At 38.6% G+C, this 13,863-nt stretch overlaps 1 protein-coding gene across 2 annotated transcripts in view; it reads left to right on the forward strand.

Annotated features, from left to right (window-relative positions):
* Nucleotides 1-13,863, forward strand: part of PDE7B (phosphodiesterase 7B) — a 164,659-nt gene that overhangs the window by 135,315 nt on the left and 15,481 nt on the right. For both annotated transcript variants that reach the window (XM_042818596.1, XM_042818605.1), the window contains 5 exons: nt 6,419-6,570; nt 7,093-7,156; nt 9,203-9,298; nt 10,916-11,016; nt 12,822-12,953. In XM_042818596.1, the coding sequence (XP_042674530.1) occupies nt 6,419-6,570; nt 7,093-7,156; nt 9,203-9,298; nt 10,916-11,016; nt 12,822-12,953 (545 nt within the window). The remainder of the gene's footprint in view (nt 1-6,418; nt 6,571-7,092; nt 7,157-9,202; nt 9,299-10,915; nt 11,017-12,821; nt 12,954-13,863) is intronic.

A 13,863-nucleotide genomic window follows, 5' to 3' on the forward strand; every position in this document is an offset into this window, starting at 1 on the left:
GGAAGGGTTCTGAATGTGCTCCTGTACCAAGACTGATGTGGCAGAACAAAAGCTCATATTGAAATGATAATGGCTTTGTGGTAAAACAACACACCATACTGTTTCCCGAGGGTTTGTAGGAGACTTAATAATTGTTACCAAGATGTTTGTTTTCATAACAATGATGGATGACCTGAATAAAGGCTGTAAAATGTGAAGAAAATCAAATCTAAATTCATCTGAGATTTGTATATAATCTATTCCTGCTCCTGTTGTTAAGGCTAATATTCTGTTACTTCTTTGGCATCTGCAACCCCAGTTCTTTCAGTCTTAGAAGTAATATGTTTTGGGGTGGTTGGAAAATTGTAGGACAGGTGCTCTTCGAGTTGCCAGCAGTTGTGCAGGAACTTTGTAATTCAGAAAGCGATCTGTTACAAGCACCATCACCTGAAGCATAATATTTCAAGAGTAGGAAACCCCATAGCAACATGACTTAAAAAATTGGTGTTCTGGAACCTCTCACATTTCATTAACTATATTAGACAAAGAAGCATACAAACACCTCTTCTGTAAACAGGGCACTACATTGATTTCATGCAGTTATGCAGTAAGGTGAAGGATTTAATCTTAACTCAAATTTTTAAAAGTTTTGTTTTGTTCCTGCTGATATTTGGTTTTTCTCTGATGTGTTTGGACTCCCACTTTCTTTCTCATAGCCTCTTCCTCATTGGAAGACTGTTTTTAACCCGTTCAAAGAGAAATAATACAGTTGTAACAGTGGCAGCTAACAAATAAAAGCACTTGGTCTCCAAAACTGAGTTTTATCTAAAGTCAAGGAGCAAAGAACACAGTTTGCTCATACTTATTAATGTTTTGGAATCATATTTTATGTAGTCATTTCTTACAAGGATAAAAAAGACAGTGAATGAAATAAAGCATTTTTACTTGATTGTTACACATTTCAAAGTACTTAATTTTGGATTTTAGTATAATTAGCAAGTATATTACAATAGTAAAAAAAACAAAAAAAAAACCAACAACAACAACAACAAAAAAAACCTTGGGCTTAAAGTATTACAAACAATGATCCTGCCCCTAAAACCCCATTGTTACTTAGCCTCAGTGTCATTTTAAATACATTAGAGCAGCAAGTGGAAACAAAATGTACATAACAACTCTTTGGTTGAAGAAGTCTCATGAGACTTTCTAAATTTGCAAGATTTTAGTACAACACTTTGCAATCTGTAGACAGTATCTAGTGTAAGGTGTTCATCTCCATCTTCTTAGTTGTGGTGACCAACTGAGATTCAGAAGTGCAGCTGAGACATTTACGTGAGCATCTTGGTCCTTCTACACTAGGTTGAGAGCTGCCAATTGACAGTTCGCTGTAGGTTTATTGCGCTTTGTGTGTTTTCTCAGTCCTATCTTCAAAACTGTAGCTTCTTTTGTGGAGGGTTTTTGGACTGTATTGTTCAGGGTAATGGGAAAGCTCGGACTGCGCAGAGAATAGAGGTTACCTGTACTACTTCTAATTTACCAATGCCTTCTCCAAAGTTCAAATTTGAAATACGAATTTTGGAATGAATTTTTACTTTATCTTTGTAAGTTCACTATCCTTATCTATGCTGCTCCTGTCTTTTGGTTGATGTAAAAAATCCTTAATGTAAGTGAGGAGGCACAGCTTTTTTTTTTTTTTTTTTGTCATCAGTGCTATGTATTCATCTTTGTAAGAGAAGATTAGTAACCATGTCATGCACTGTTTGCCAAACAAGATTTCAGTAAATGTAACCTAAATGCCTGGCATGATTTGACCAAAAAACAACCAAATAAACAGTGGATAAATACCAACTGTTCCTCTTAAGTCAATTAAGTCAATTAAATGAATGCATCTTGAGCTCTTAATAAAAACATTCTAGTCAGCTGTCAAAGCAGGAAATTGTCTCTGGTATTACAGAAGCTAATTGCTTCCCAGGGTCCTCTCTTTTTTCAAATGATCTGGGCAATAAATTCTGATCCTCTCACTTTATCTTTTGGATATTTCAGCACTTCTCCATCAATCCTGCCTGATTCTTGAGGCGTATGCTTGATGAGCAATGGATAGGTACCCAGTGTCTTTACATCCTCAGAACAGGGACTGGGTACTGTAAATTGTATGAGTCAAAAGCGGATGTTTAAATGTGATTTGTGTATGCTGTTTTTGTTTTCCATCCCTTTAGAAAAGGAAAGAAAAAGGAAAAAACATTTTCTGCTTCTGAATCAGCGGGCTTTTGAAAATTAATAAGCCTGTTGTTGCCCATTCATACTGCTGAGTGACCTGCTTTTATTGTGCACTGAGCTGCAATAAAATAAAAAAGGAGATGCTGTGAAGGAGAATTCACAGACATTATTTGAATGCATAACCAAGTTTGTTTACTTGAAAAGAACAATAACAGTGTAATGAATGTCTGGTGTAGTGTTAAGTACATCCTTGTCCAAATTTGATTTATGTGATCGTTCCTGGATGTTAACTCAACCATTGTTAACATAACCTCTGTAATTTTTATGTTCGCACTGCCTGCGGGCACGCTCCTGCTCAGCAAAGAAATCTGGAAGAAAACTTGTAGCAGCTCCTGGTGCAGGAAACCTCTTTCCCTGAAATAACAGCAGTTGGGCTGTAGTGTGCCATAGGTCGTGTTAAGGTGACCAGATCTGTGTAACTGGAGGAACTCTGTTAGCAGAAAGGCAACCGCTATGGCTTATTAACCTCTTGAAGGCTACGTGTAGCAACCAGACATTGCCTATGATCTGATATTATGCACGCAAGTTAGGGATGTCAAGTGACCTCATGAAGAGTTTATCTTAACTTGCTGCTTGCTAAAACACATCAGGAGATGCACTGTGAGCTCAGATGAACTGTGTTTTTGAATGTAAACATTAGGATTTGTGAGGAAAGCATGGATGGTCCTCAAAGTGTGGAGTTATGTTAATACAGTCCCTGAAGTAATTTTGTTCAATATACAAAAATGGGATTCTCCAATCTCTGTGCTAGGCAGTAACTCCACAGGAGAAGAGAATGCACATCTGAGTGAGACATGTTGTGCTGTTTTATGTAAACAAAACATTCAGAAGTTGCCACAGTGATTAAACACAATTCTCAAGGGAAGTTTTATGGGTATAAACAAAAGATATTCTTGCTCGCCTTTCATGTTAATTTCAAAATTGCATGTAATTACTAAATTCTTCCCACATGAGCCTTGCAGCTTGTTCTCTTTAGACAGATATTATAGCATGCATTTTAGTACCCTGAATTCCACAATTGTCATTTTGATATCTAGAAAGGTATTTTTGATTAATTTATGTGTAATTCATTTAAATCTAACTAGAAATATCTGCCAGTAACTTTTTATCTTTTCAAGTCATTGTATGACTTACATCAGGTGTGATCATCAAAAGTTTGTGCTTAGAACTTAAATTGAAATTTACTATTGCCAATTAGGAGATGGTATGCTCAATGTGCAGCTCTGTCATTCACATCATTCACTTCATCTTAAAACCGTGTCTTGATTTTTGTCAGGTGGCGGATCCCATGCGCCAGGAATGGCTCTATGCTGTTGGGAGATTCTGGCTTGGTTTTGAGCTGAAGGCAAAATCTCAGCGTTTGCTCTGAGCTGCTTTGCTTTTGACTCTTTTTGATCTTTTTTTTTTTTTTTTTCTCACGTGGTTATGTTTTTAACACTGATGAGAGGAGGAGAAAGTGAATGTTGATGAGATGGTAATAGTTGAGTGTTGCATCATAATGAGGCATGTTGCTTAGGCTGATACAGTAACCCAGTAAAGCCTATAGTAATCATTTGACAAGTCCCATGACTCATAGACAAATCAGTTGTTATTGGAATGACCTAATGGAATATGGAATGACCTAATGGAATAATGGAATGCTTTTAACGCTAAATACTTTAAGACAGCATCCAAAGTCTGCATGTTGATAGACTGCGATGCAGCATTTGGGCACTTCTGTCAAGAGCCCAGTTTGAAAATACATTTGAATACTGTGAATTTTTTCTCATAAGAGTAGATGTGCAGGGCAACAGATTGTTGTAGGTGACCTTTATTTGCATAGTATTTTGCATGTAACATAATGTTTATCTGAAGCAGGTTCCGTTTCAGAGGTGCTGTCTGCTGGCAATCCATGGCTTGTGTTTCAGTTGAGACCCATGATACATCTGTGAAACAGTATGACATAGCATCAGCAACAAATTTGATGGTTCAATCTGGAAAATTTTTCACAATAAGAAATGTTTTATTTCTACCTGATGTGTGAGTGTTTTAGTAGTGTTGTCTGTGCTGCTGAGACAGCCAGGTAATCCAGCGGATAGAACACAAAGTTCTTCAAGTGTATTTCTGCTTGTTGGGACTGCCCAGACCATCAGCTCTAAGATCATCCATCTGTAGGAATTCTGCATCTGAATTTTAAACAGTGACAGGTGTGGGGCAAAGATAGACTTAGGGGAATTGGGAAGTCAAAAAACATCTGAGACAGATTTAAAAAAAAAACAATGATTTTAAGAGTGTTTTACTATCTAGGAAATAAACTCAATGCCAGCAACTTACTTCAGTAAGTGAAACAAAATGCAAAGACAGGAGCCTGCCAGACATATAGTTGTGACTGGATAACTGCTGCAATGTATATATGTTAATTACCCTTTCAGTAGGCCATGATGTTTCTGCATTTAAAACGTGTAACAGCTCAGGAAGGTATTGGCACATCATACCTGAAAATCTAACTCCAGGCTGGTAGCAGTGGCATTGTTACTGTTAGCATTCCTGCTTTTTCCAAGTTGTAATAAAGCTATTTTATGTGGGTTTTTTTGTTATTAAAACTCAGTGGAGTGTTTGGCACAAATCTGTGACTTACAAGTCTAAGAAAATGCCTCCTAAGTTATTTTAAGTATTTGGTGATTACTGACTTTCTGTCACTCCATAACTATGTTGTTTGAGAACTGTTGGATTATATAATGAAGAAATTTGCTACAGTAAGTGCTCACATCTGCTCCTGGAGAAATCCAAATATTGAACTATCTAAGGTTAAAAAAAAAAAAAAAAAAAGAAAAAAAAAAAAAAAACAACTAATCAGAACTTATCAGAAAAAAACTATTGGAATGATAAAACACATAAAAGCAATATCCAAATAATATTTTAATTTCACAACAGAACAAATGAGCAGCCCTGTGGAGAAGGATCTGGGGGTATTGATAGGTGAAAAGCTTAACGTGAGCCAGCATTACTGTTTTCTAAAAGGAGTGCTTAACTATCAATTTCTTGCAAGGTTCCTCCCATCAACAAAGCTGTCATATCTTACTTACTACCTTCTAACAACTGCCTCTTTTTCCAAAACTTAGACCTGACTGCAAAATGCAAAAATTCCAGTTGTGCATGAGGTTCTGTTAAAAATTCAGATGGAATGACTTAGGTCACTGCCAGCTTTAGGAGGCCTGCATAGTGCTCTCTTCTTAGCGGTAATTTAATTACACTAATGACAGATTTAATCACTGTACAAGAGCTACCCTTTTTTTTTTTTTTTTTTTTTTTTTTGGTGTGTGGCGTATTTAGCCAGGTATGAATGTTTCCTAAAATTATCTGGATGCTGACTTGGAGGAACGTATTCTTTTGTATAACTAAAAAGGGAAGGAATTACCTGTGTTTACATCCCAAGTGGGAAAAGGACGTTTCCTTCATTTATAGTTTGCTGTGGTATATGGAAAGTGTAATGCAGTGGGGTTGTTAACCTACTCTTGCTTCTTCTTTTTTCTGCCCTTTTCCAAAACCGAGTCCTGCATTTGTGCTCTCAGGCCGTGTTTTGAATTCTCTCTTGGTGTCATGCTTTTGTTGCAAATTGACAGTGAGAGTAGTTACTGTATTGCAAATGCTGTGCACAAGGCCACCGGTGTCTGCCCAGTATAAAGAAGCGCTGTTAACTTCTTATAAGCTCCAGTTGTAGAGAGAAGTTCCCTGTCTGTTTGCCTGCAAGAAGCTTTCCATTTTACTATGGATCACGAAACATTACTTCTGTTTTTTTGCAAGAGACCAATCATGCTGCTGTGCCAGTCCTGTCTCATTTGCCTACCTATTAACCCCTCCACAGTTACATGATATATTCCTCCCATGGTGATTTAGCTTGGATCACGTTAAAGCCTGTGGCAGTGTCTTGAACTCATACCTTCCAACTCCTATATTATTACTCTGTTTACTGGGATGTATTTCTTTTCTGAACTAAACAAATGTATTACGCTGAGGTATAGGAATTTGAATGTTTCCCCTTCATGAGGGCTGGCAAGAAGCATGAATGTTATCACTTCTGAATCATTATAGCAAATTTTTTGCTGTGTCTCTCTAATAAACAATTGAGAACGTTGTCCTTGATCTTGATCTTCATGGTTTCTGTACTGATTGCTTTTTGTAGATACAACACTCTCAGGGGAAATTGGCACCAAGAAAAAGGTGAAAAGACTGTTAAGTTTTCAGAGGTATTTCCGTGCATCCCGGTTACTCCGTGGAATCATACCACAGGCTTCTCTGTACCTGCTGGATGAGGACTACCTTGGGCAAGCAAGGGTAAGATGGATCTCCAGATCTCTACACATCTTAAAATATTCCAAGGAGTGTAAGTTTTGTTTCATTGTTCATATAAGAAAATGTGGGAATGGCCTCAAGTTGCACCAAGGAAGATTCAGGTTGGATATTAGAAAAATCTTCTCCAGAGGAGTGGTCAGGCACTGGAACGGGCTGCCCATCGAGGTGGTGGGATCACCATTCCTGGAGGTGTTGAAGAAACTACAAGATGTACTAAGGGACATGGTTCAGTGGGAAATGTTGGTGATAGGTGGACAGTTGGACTGGATAATATTGGAGATCTTTTCCAGCCTTGTTGACTCTGTCTGAATCGTTCTAAGCAGTCCTCATAATACAGCTAAATTTGGTTCTTAAACTTTGGTATTTCAAAGTACATCTCTGTAGCTTTCCTGAGCAAAGCTTTAATCGGCCAATTGGTTCCTGCAACTTCAGTATGGAATAATGATTTCAATCTACTTTGCAGTTTGACATACCAACTTCTTCTTTTTGTATTTGTTTTTCTAGCATATGCTATCCAAAGTGGGAACATGGGATTTTGACATTTTCTTGTTTGACCGCTTGACAAATGGTAAGTACTTAAAGAAGAAAAATATGTATCTAGTTAGGGTACCTTATATATGACTATCTTAAAAATGTCCAACTAATATTTTACTAAATTTTCCAGTTTAGATTACTGAAGAGACTTGGACACAATTAGCTCCTCTTAAAATCATATCCTTGATCTTTTCAAGCTTTTACCAGAGTGTTCATAACTACTGGAAAACATTTAAAGTGTGGGTTGTTTTTTTTTGTGTGTGTGTGTTAATGTAATCTGTTATATTTGTTATAGTCACGTTTTGCTTATTATGAATTATTTATTAGTTTCAAGGAAGTGTTTCAGTTTCCTTTATGTAGGAAACTCCAAAGCAACTTTAAAACAGGCCAATTAGATACATGTGTCGATCAGTTGATAATGCCTTTAACCAAAAATACCTTTACTTTGGGTCAACAATCTGGATAGACTAAAATAGGAAAAGTATGTAAGGCGTTAAAACTCAGTGAAACTGGAGCATGTCCAGAGAAGGGCAGCAAAGCAGGTGAGGAATCTGGGACACAAGTCTTGTGAGGAGCAGCTGAGGGAACTGGGGGTGTTCGGTCTTAGAGAAGGGAAGGCTTAGGGGATATCTTATTGCACTCTACTACAACTGCCCAAAAGGACATTGTAACAAGGTGGAGGTTGGCCTCTTCTCCCATGTAACTAGTGATAGGACTAGAGAGAATGGCCTCAACTGGCACCAGGGGAGAAGGCTGGATATTAGGAAAAACTTCTCCAAAAGTGTGGTCAGGCTCTGGAACAGGCTGCCTACAGAGGAGATGGAGTCACCATTTCTGGAGGTGTTCACTAATCTAGGAGATGTGGTACTAAAGGACGTGGTTCAGTAGACAATATTGATGGTAGGTGGACAGTTGGAGATCTTTTCCAACCTTATTGATTGTATGATTTTAAATATGTGCCTATACTAGCATGTGCCAAGTAATATCTGTGCAGTGAATGTGGGTCAGGCAGCTGCTGAAGAGGTCACAATCACACCTTTGGCCTTTCTGTTTTGCTTTTACGAATGAGATCCCCCAGTCCTTGCTCCCAGCCTAAGTAGTTTGGCTGTGGCAGAAAACGTAGGAAAGCTGGTTTAGAGGGTAATTTGGCTGAGCAACTGTCAGGGAAGAGTGGAAAGAACTGCAAATGGCAAGGGAAATAAAAACATTTCTTCCAAATCACCTTTCTATGCCTCTGTTCAGTAGTCAAGGCCAAGTAAGCCTCCATGTCCATATGTTTGTTTTCTTTCCTGAGTTACGTTAAATGAGCAAATACTCCCTTCAGACATTGTTTTTATTTTGTATGGGTTGGTTTGTTAGGTGTTTTTTTCTAACTGTTCTGGAAGCGTTGGCATTGAATCACACAGCGCAAGCTTTTCTAAACACTGTGTGTACGTATAATTGATCGTATAATGTAGTTTGATATATAGTTAGGCTCAGTTTTGTCAGTGTTCCTGCTATGAAATTCACAGTTAGACCAACATTACCAAATGGGACTTGAGATCATAAATCAGTAACTCATTTTCGTGTCCGCATCATTGAGATGCACTTGCAGCTGAGCTAGCTATGTGCATTACGTACATGTTTCACAGTCGTGTATAAAATCAAAAGCTTCAATTTGCAAGCTACAGAATTCTCATTAAGTAATCAATTTGTACAGTATGGCAAGCCAAAATGGCAAAAAAGCCGTTTGCTCTTTCCTGTCATTTCTGGAGGGAACTTGGATTATGAAGATGGTGTGGTTTACAAACAATCCTGTCAGAAGATTTCCAGTGGATCGATCGGCCTTCTGTGTCTAACTGAAATAGCAGATGCAGTTTGCCACCAGAATAGCATTTCACTGACACAGACAAACTGTCAAGTCTTGTTTGTGCAAGAGAATAATATATATAAGCTATTATTGCGTATATGAGTATCATCTAAGCTAATGTGTTGGGAACTAAGGTGATAGGAACCAAGTAAAAGGAAACTACCAACTTTTTTAGTCTTGGTTGATAACTACACGTTTAAAGCAATCTAAGCTGTTCCTCTCTGCTTTTAGGAAACAGTCTAGTAACGCTGCTTTGTCACCTCTTCAACGTGCATGGACTTATTCACCATTTCCAGCTAGATATGGTTACATTGCATAGGTTTTTAGGTAAGTGCTCACCTTTAAATCATCATTAAATGCAGGTTACAGCTTAAATAGAGCCTCAAAAAAGGCATCGGCTTGTTCTGCATATCTGTGCAAAATCACAATGTTGTTTTAATTACTTCAAATATTTCTGTGATATCTACTAGGGTACAATTAACAGGCAGTAGGGGGTCTCAATTGAATACTTGTTAGGTCAGTTGAGTGTCTTAAAAGACTCTGTATGGGACTTAAGCATCTCAATACCACAGCTGCACTGATGATTTAGAAAAATGTCATGCAGAGATGTGGCAGGCAGAGGAGGCCCACACAGACAGATGTGCATTGCAAGACCTACCCATGCACAATACAATTGTGGTACAGCAGCATTATTTCACTAATAGACCACTGAGACCCAGGGCAGTTAAAAGCTTAAGTGCAAAATTTAACAAATTATATCAAGCTGTCTACACTGAACAGTGTTGATGAAAGCCCCTGCTGCTGTTACTGCCAACAGAAATATTAGCCCCATGCTGTTTGCGAACCAAAGGAAGGAATTGGCCAAAATCAATTGCTTTCTGCATTATGTTTTGAATGCAGCTGAATGCTGTTTTTTCTGAGTGTCAGATAGAGTTTCAAAGGCAGGATCTCTTTAAAAAATGCACCACTGTTACTTCTGGAAGTCTTTCCTCTGATGTGGAGACAGATCTCCCTGGCTATTCTAGCTGCTGTGGCCTGACATGAGGTGAATATTCTGTTAATGAGAGCTGAAGCACGGAGGGTATAAAGGGTTACTCACTATAACTTCAGATTAACTGAAAACAATGTGTAGGCTGGGATTTGCTTTGATGTAGCCCAGGCTGGAGGCAAGCACTGTGGTAATTTTATCTGTTTGATCAACTTGATGGTGTGTAGAAGAGCATTTTGGATGAGCGCAACTTCTACCATTTGAGTTGTATTGCCCCAAAATGATGCAGGCATTGCTGCAAAGAGGAGATGAACATGAAGTACAAACCTCAGTGGTCTTCTGTGCTAGTGCAAATGAGAGTTAACAGGGATGCATTCAGATGGAACTCTTCCAGTTCCACAAACTGAAACAGGAGGAGAGACTAGTATTTTAAAATGGAAGCGCAGATGTGGCTGTCACCGGAGATCTTTCTTCAAATACGCAAATGCAGTATCTTTTAATTCTCTGTAGGAATGCCTTGGACTGTAGTCCACAAACAGCAAATAGTGCCAGGATGTGAGGGCCTCTCCTCCTCCTGCTGCTGTAAATCACACTGTACTGCCGTAATGACATATTACTCCCCCGTGACAGCAGCCTAAATAATTACACTCCGTTGTGGATAAGTTTGCCTTTCTTCCTTATTTATTTTACTCCTGAATGAGAGCCTTCACTAAGGCAAGAAAGAGTTGATTTATGAACTAGACTGAGTGTATCCCCATGGGCCTCACAAATCCTTTCATGCATATTTTTTTTTTTCTGAAGGTATCGCAATAGGAGCACCAGTCTAAGTTACAGGTATTTGAAGAAACTCCTTAGGCAGCTGAAGGCAAAACCTCAAATTGTATTTTAAACCCAGTTCCCAGTTGTGGTCATGGAATTCAGAGACAAAAGGATCTTTGTTCTGTTTTGTTTTCCAGTTATGGTTCAAGAAGATTACCACAGCCAGAACCCTTACCACAATGCTGTCCACGCTGCTGACGTCACGCAGGCTATGCACTGCTATCTAAGGGAGCCTAAGGTAAGGACAGCCTTTCACATTGACGTTGCTTTCAGATAATGCTCAAAGTTGCTTTTCCAGGATTAAAAAAAACAAACACTTTAGTACTATTTTTTTAGATAGCAGAAAATTATTGCAAACTTGAAGTCAGCTTACAATTTCAAACAAGCTACTCAAGTCACCTCCCATCCTGTGAATTATGTGTCTAGGTGCTGTTGTATGAGCTCTGGCAAGTTTTGCTGTGACAGTGTCACCAACCATCCACCTGATGTGGCAGTCCTCCCAGCAGTGCCAGTAGAAGGCAGTGCCCGCCCATGCCTCGGTCACTTCAGGGCATCAGCCCTCATGTCAGTATTTCAACACACTAAATTTGGCAGTGGAACACCAAAAATGGGCATACAGTCCCTTTGACTGGTCTTGTTGAAAGGGTGTCCTCTACATGAGCCAGCAGCAGCTTCTTAAATGTTGCAGTAAGCCCTCACAAAATGAGAGTTAGACAATTATGATGTTGTTTAATGCATTATTGGAAGGCACTTTAATACTGTAATCATAGAATCATAGAATGGTTTAGGTTGGAAGGAACCCTTAAGATCATCTAGTCCCCTAGACCGTAGGCTACAGGCAGAGATACCTCTCTCTAGACCAGGTTGCTCACAGCCCCATCCAGCCTGGCATTGATTGCTTCCAGAGAGAGGCATCCACAACTTTTCTGGGCAACCTGTTCCAGTGTCTCACCACCCTCACAGTAAAGAATTTCTTCCTAATATCTGGTCTAAAAACCTCTTCCAGTTAAAAATGATTTCCCCTTTTCCTGTCACTACACGCCCTTATAAAAAGTTCATCCCCAGCTTTCCTGTAGGCCTCCTAAATAATGCTGAGCCACAGTATAAAAGCATAACTAATCTTTCCTGACCTGACTTAAACAAAACAAAATTATGCTAGAATTAGCAAATGTTTTTGACCAGAATATAAAAATTGTGAGGACAGGAGCAAGCCTCAGTTTTCCTTCACTTCCATCTCCTGCAAGATCTGCAAGTCTCTTCTGACAAAAAGTGCAGAGGATGGCCAGCATCCATCTCTGTACGAAACTTGTTAATTCCTCATCCCAGCATGCTTCTTTCATATCATAGACTGTACACACTCATCACACTAGTAATAACTAACTCACTCTCAGAAACATTAGATACTAAGTTTTTTGGTTTTCTTTTTTTTTTTTTTTTTTCAGTGACAACACAATTTGCTTCTGAATAATAAACTACAGAGTAGAAAAAGTCTGGGTGGTTTTTTCAGATTTGTATGTCTGAAGTTGGAAAATTAAATAATACTCTCCTATAAAATATCAGCATCTGATCTGACGTAGTCTAATGGCACATTTTGAAATTTCAAAAACTTGTAAGCACTGCATTTTAAGCATAATGCTGTTCCAGAAAAGTGAAGCATGATGTGTTGTTGGTGTTGTTAAATAACGAGCAAGGATACTAACACACACTGGCCTGCTGGTGTACTTACTATTTTAAACTGAATCTTTTAGTTTAAAACCTCTCAAAAACCTGTATAACAATCCATATATTGCTATGAACAACAAAAAGATGAGAAATACAGATTGTAGTAACGTTAACATAGTCTGATTCTTTGTAGATATTTGTTCGATAGTCACCTCGAAAAGGTTGTTCTCAGTTTATTAGTTTATTTTGTTTTTGATGTCTGTGTACAAAACTGAGCAGTTCCATGTAGTCAGCTGGTTTGTTTGTCTGCCAAAAGGGAGGGATGAGGCCAGGGGAAGTGTTTACTGTTTGCTTTCTTGTTGTGATTAATATGTGATTCAGCTTGCCAGCTTCCTCACCCCATCGGACATCATGCTTGGACTGCTGGCTGCTGCAGCTCACGATGTGGATCATCCAGGGGTCAACCAGCCATTTCTGATCAAAACGAAACACCACCTTGCCAGTCTGTACCAGGTAAAAATACTTACCAGGTCGATAATTTGTACAATGGTGTCAGTTTGTATTTCTTTTTTTCTTGAGCAAGCACGTAAACAGCAAGGATGTCTTAAATTGGCATGTTAAAGGGAACTTTTGCTTCACATGACTCTAGGAAAATGGAACAACTAATGAATGCAGCAACTTAAAAAAAAAAAAACAAAGGAAGAGTTGTAGATATTTACACAAACATCCCAGAGATATAAGGAAAGGACTTTAAAGCAGCCACCATAGGTCATGCCACAGACTGTCTAGACGAGTATCCTGTTTCTGAGAGCAACCACTAAAAGATACCAGAGAGAAACAGATGCCTGGGATAAATACAGTGTTGTCTCTCACCTGGTAGTTATCTTCTCTACTCCAACAAGCAGTAGTGGAAGGCTCCCTGAAATGAAAGTACAGCTCACTGATGGGTCAATGACCATCAATGAACCCATCCTCCACTGTTTTCTGTGGTCTTTTCTGAGCATATTTAAACCTTTGGCCCATGTCAGTTACTGCATTTTATCTACAGTTGTCATTTAAGTATAATCAGGCTATCTTTGCTTGCATGTGTATGGTATATGTACATCTCTGTATTTATAGACTTGAGCGATGCCATAAATCATTTTGGTTTCACTAAATGTAATTCATAGTAATTAAATGGTGATTGTAGGGATGTAGGGATTTCTATCCTTCAGAAGAGTCGACTTCAGCCTTTGTAAGAAGGTATCAGAAATAGAATATTCTAAGTTAAAAATTAATCTAACTGAGGAAGACTCATTAATAGCTGTGTTTCTGTGAAAATAGAAATCAAGAGTTTGCTGTGACTTGCTTTGTATATGTCAAGAGGTTATCTGTTGTTTTGCCCTACCCAAGCAACATTTGAGTTTAACGTAAGAAATTGGTG

The sequence above is a fragment of the Centrocercus urophasianus genome, unplaced genomic scaffold, assembly GCF_019232065.1.
Source record: "Centrocercus urophasianus isolate 14NV4802_14NV808 unplaced genomic scaffold, USGS_Curo_1.0 seq_10, whole genome shotgun sequence".
NCBI lineage: Eukaryota > Metazoa > Chordata > Aves > Galliformes > Phasianidae > Centrocercus > Centrocercus urophasianus.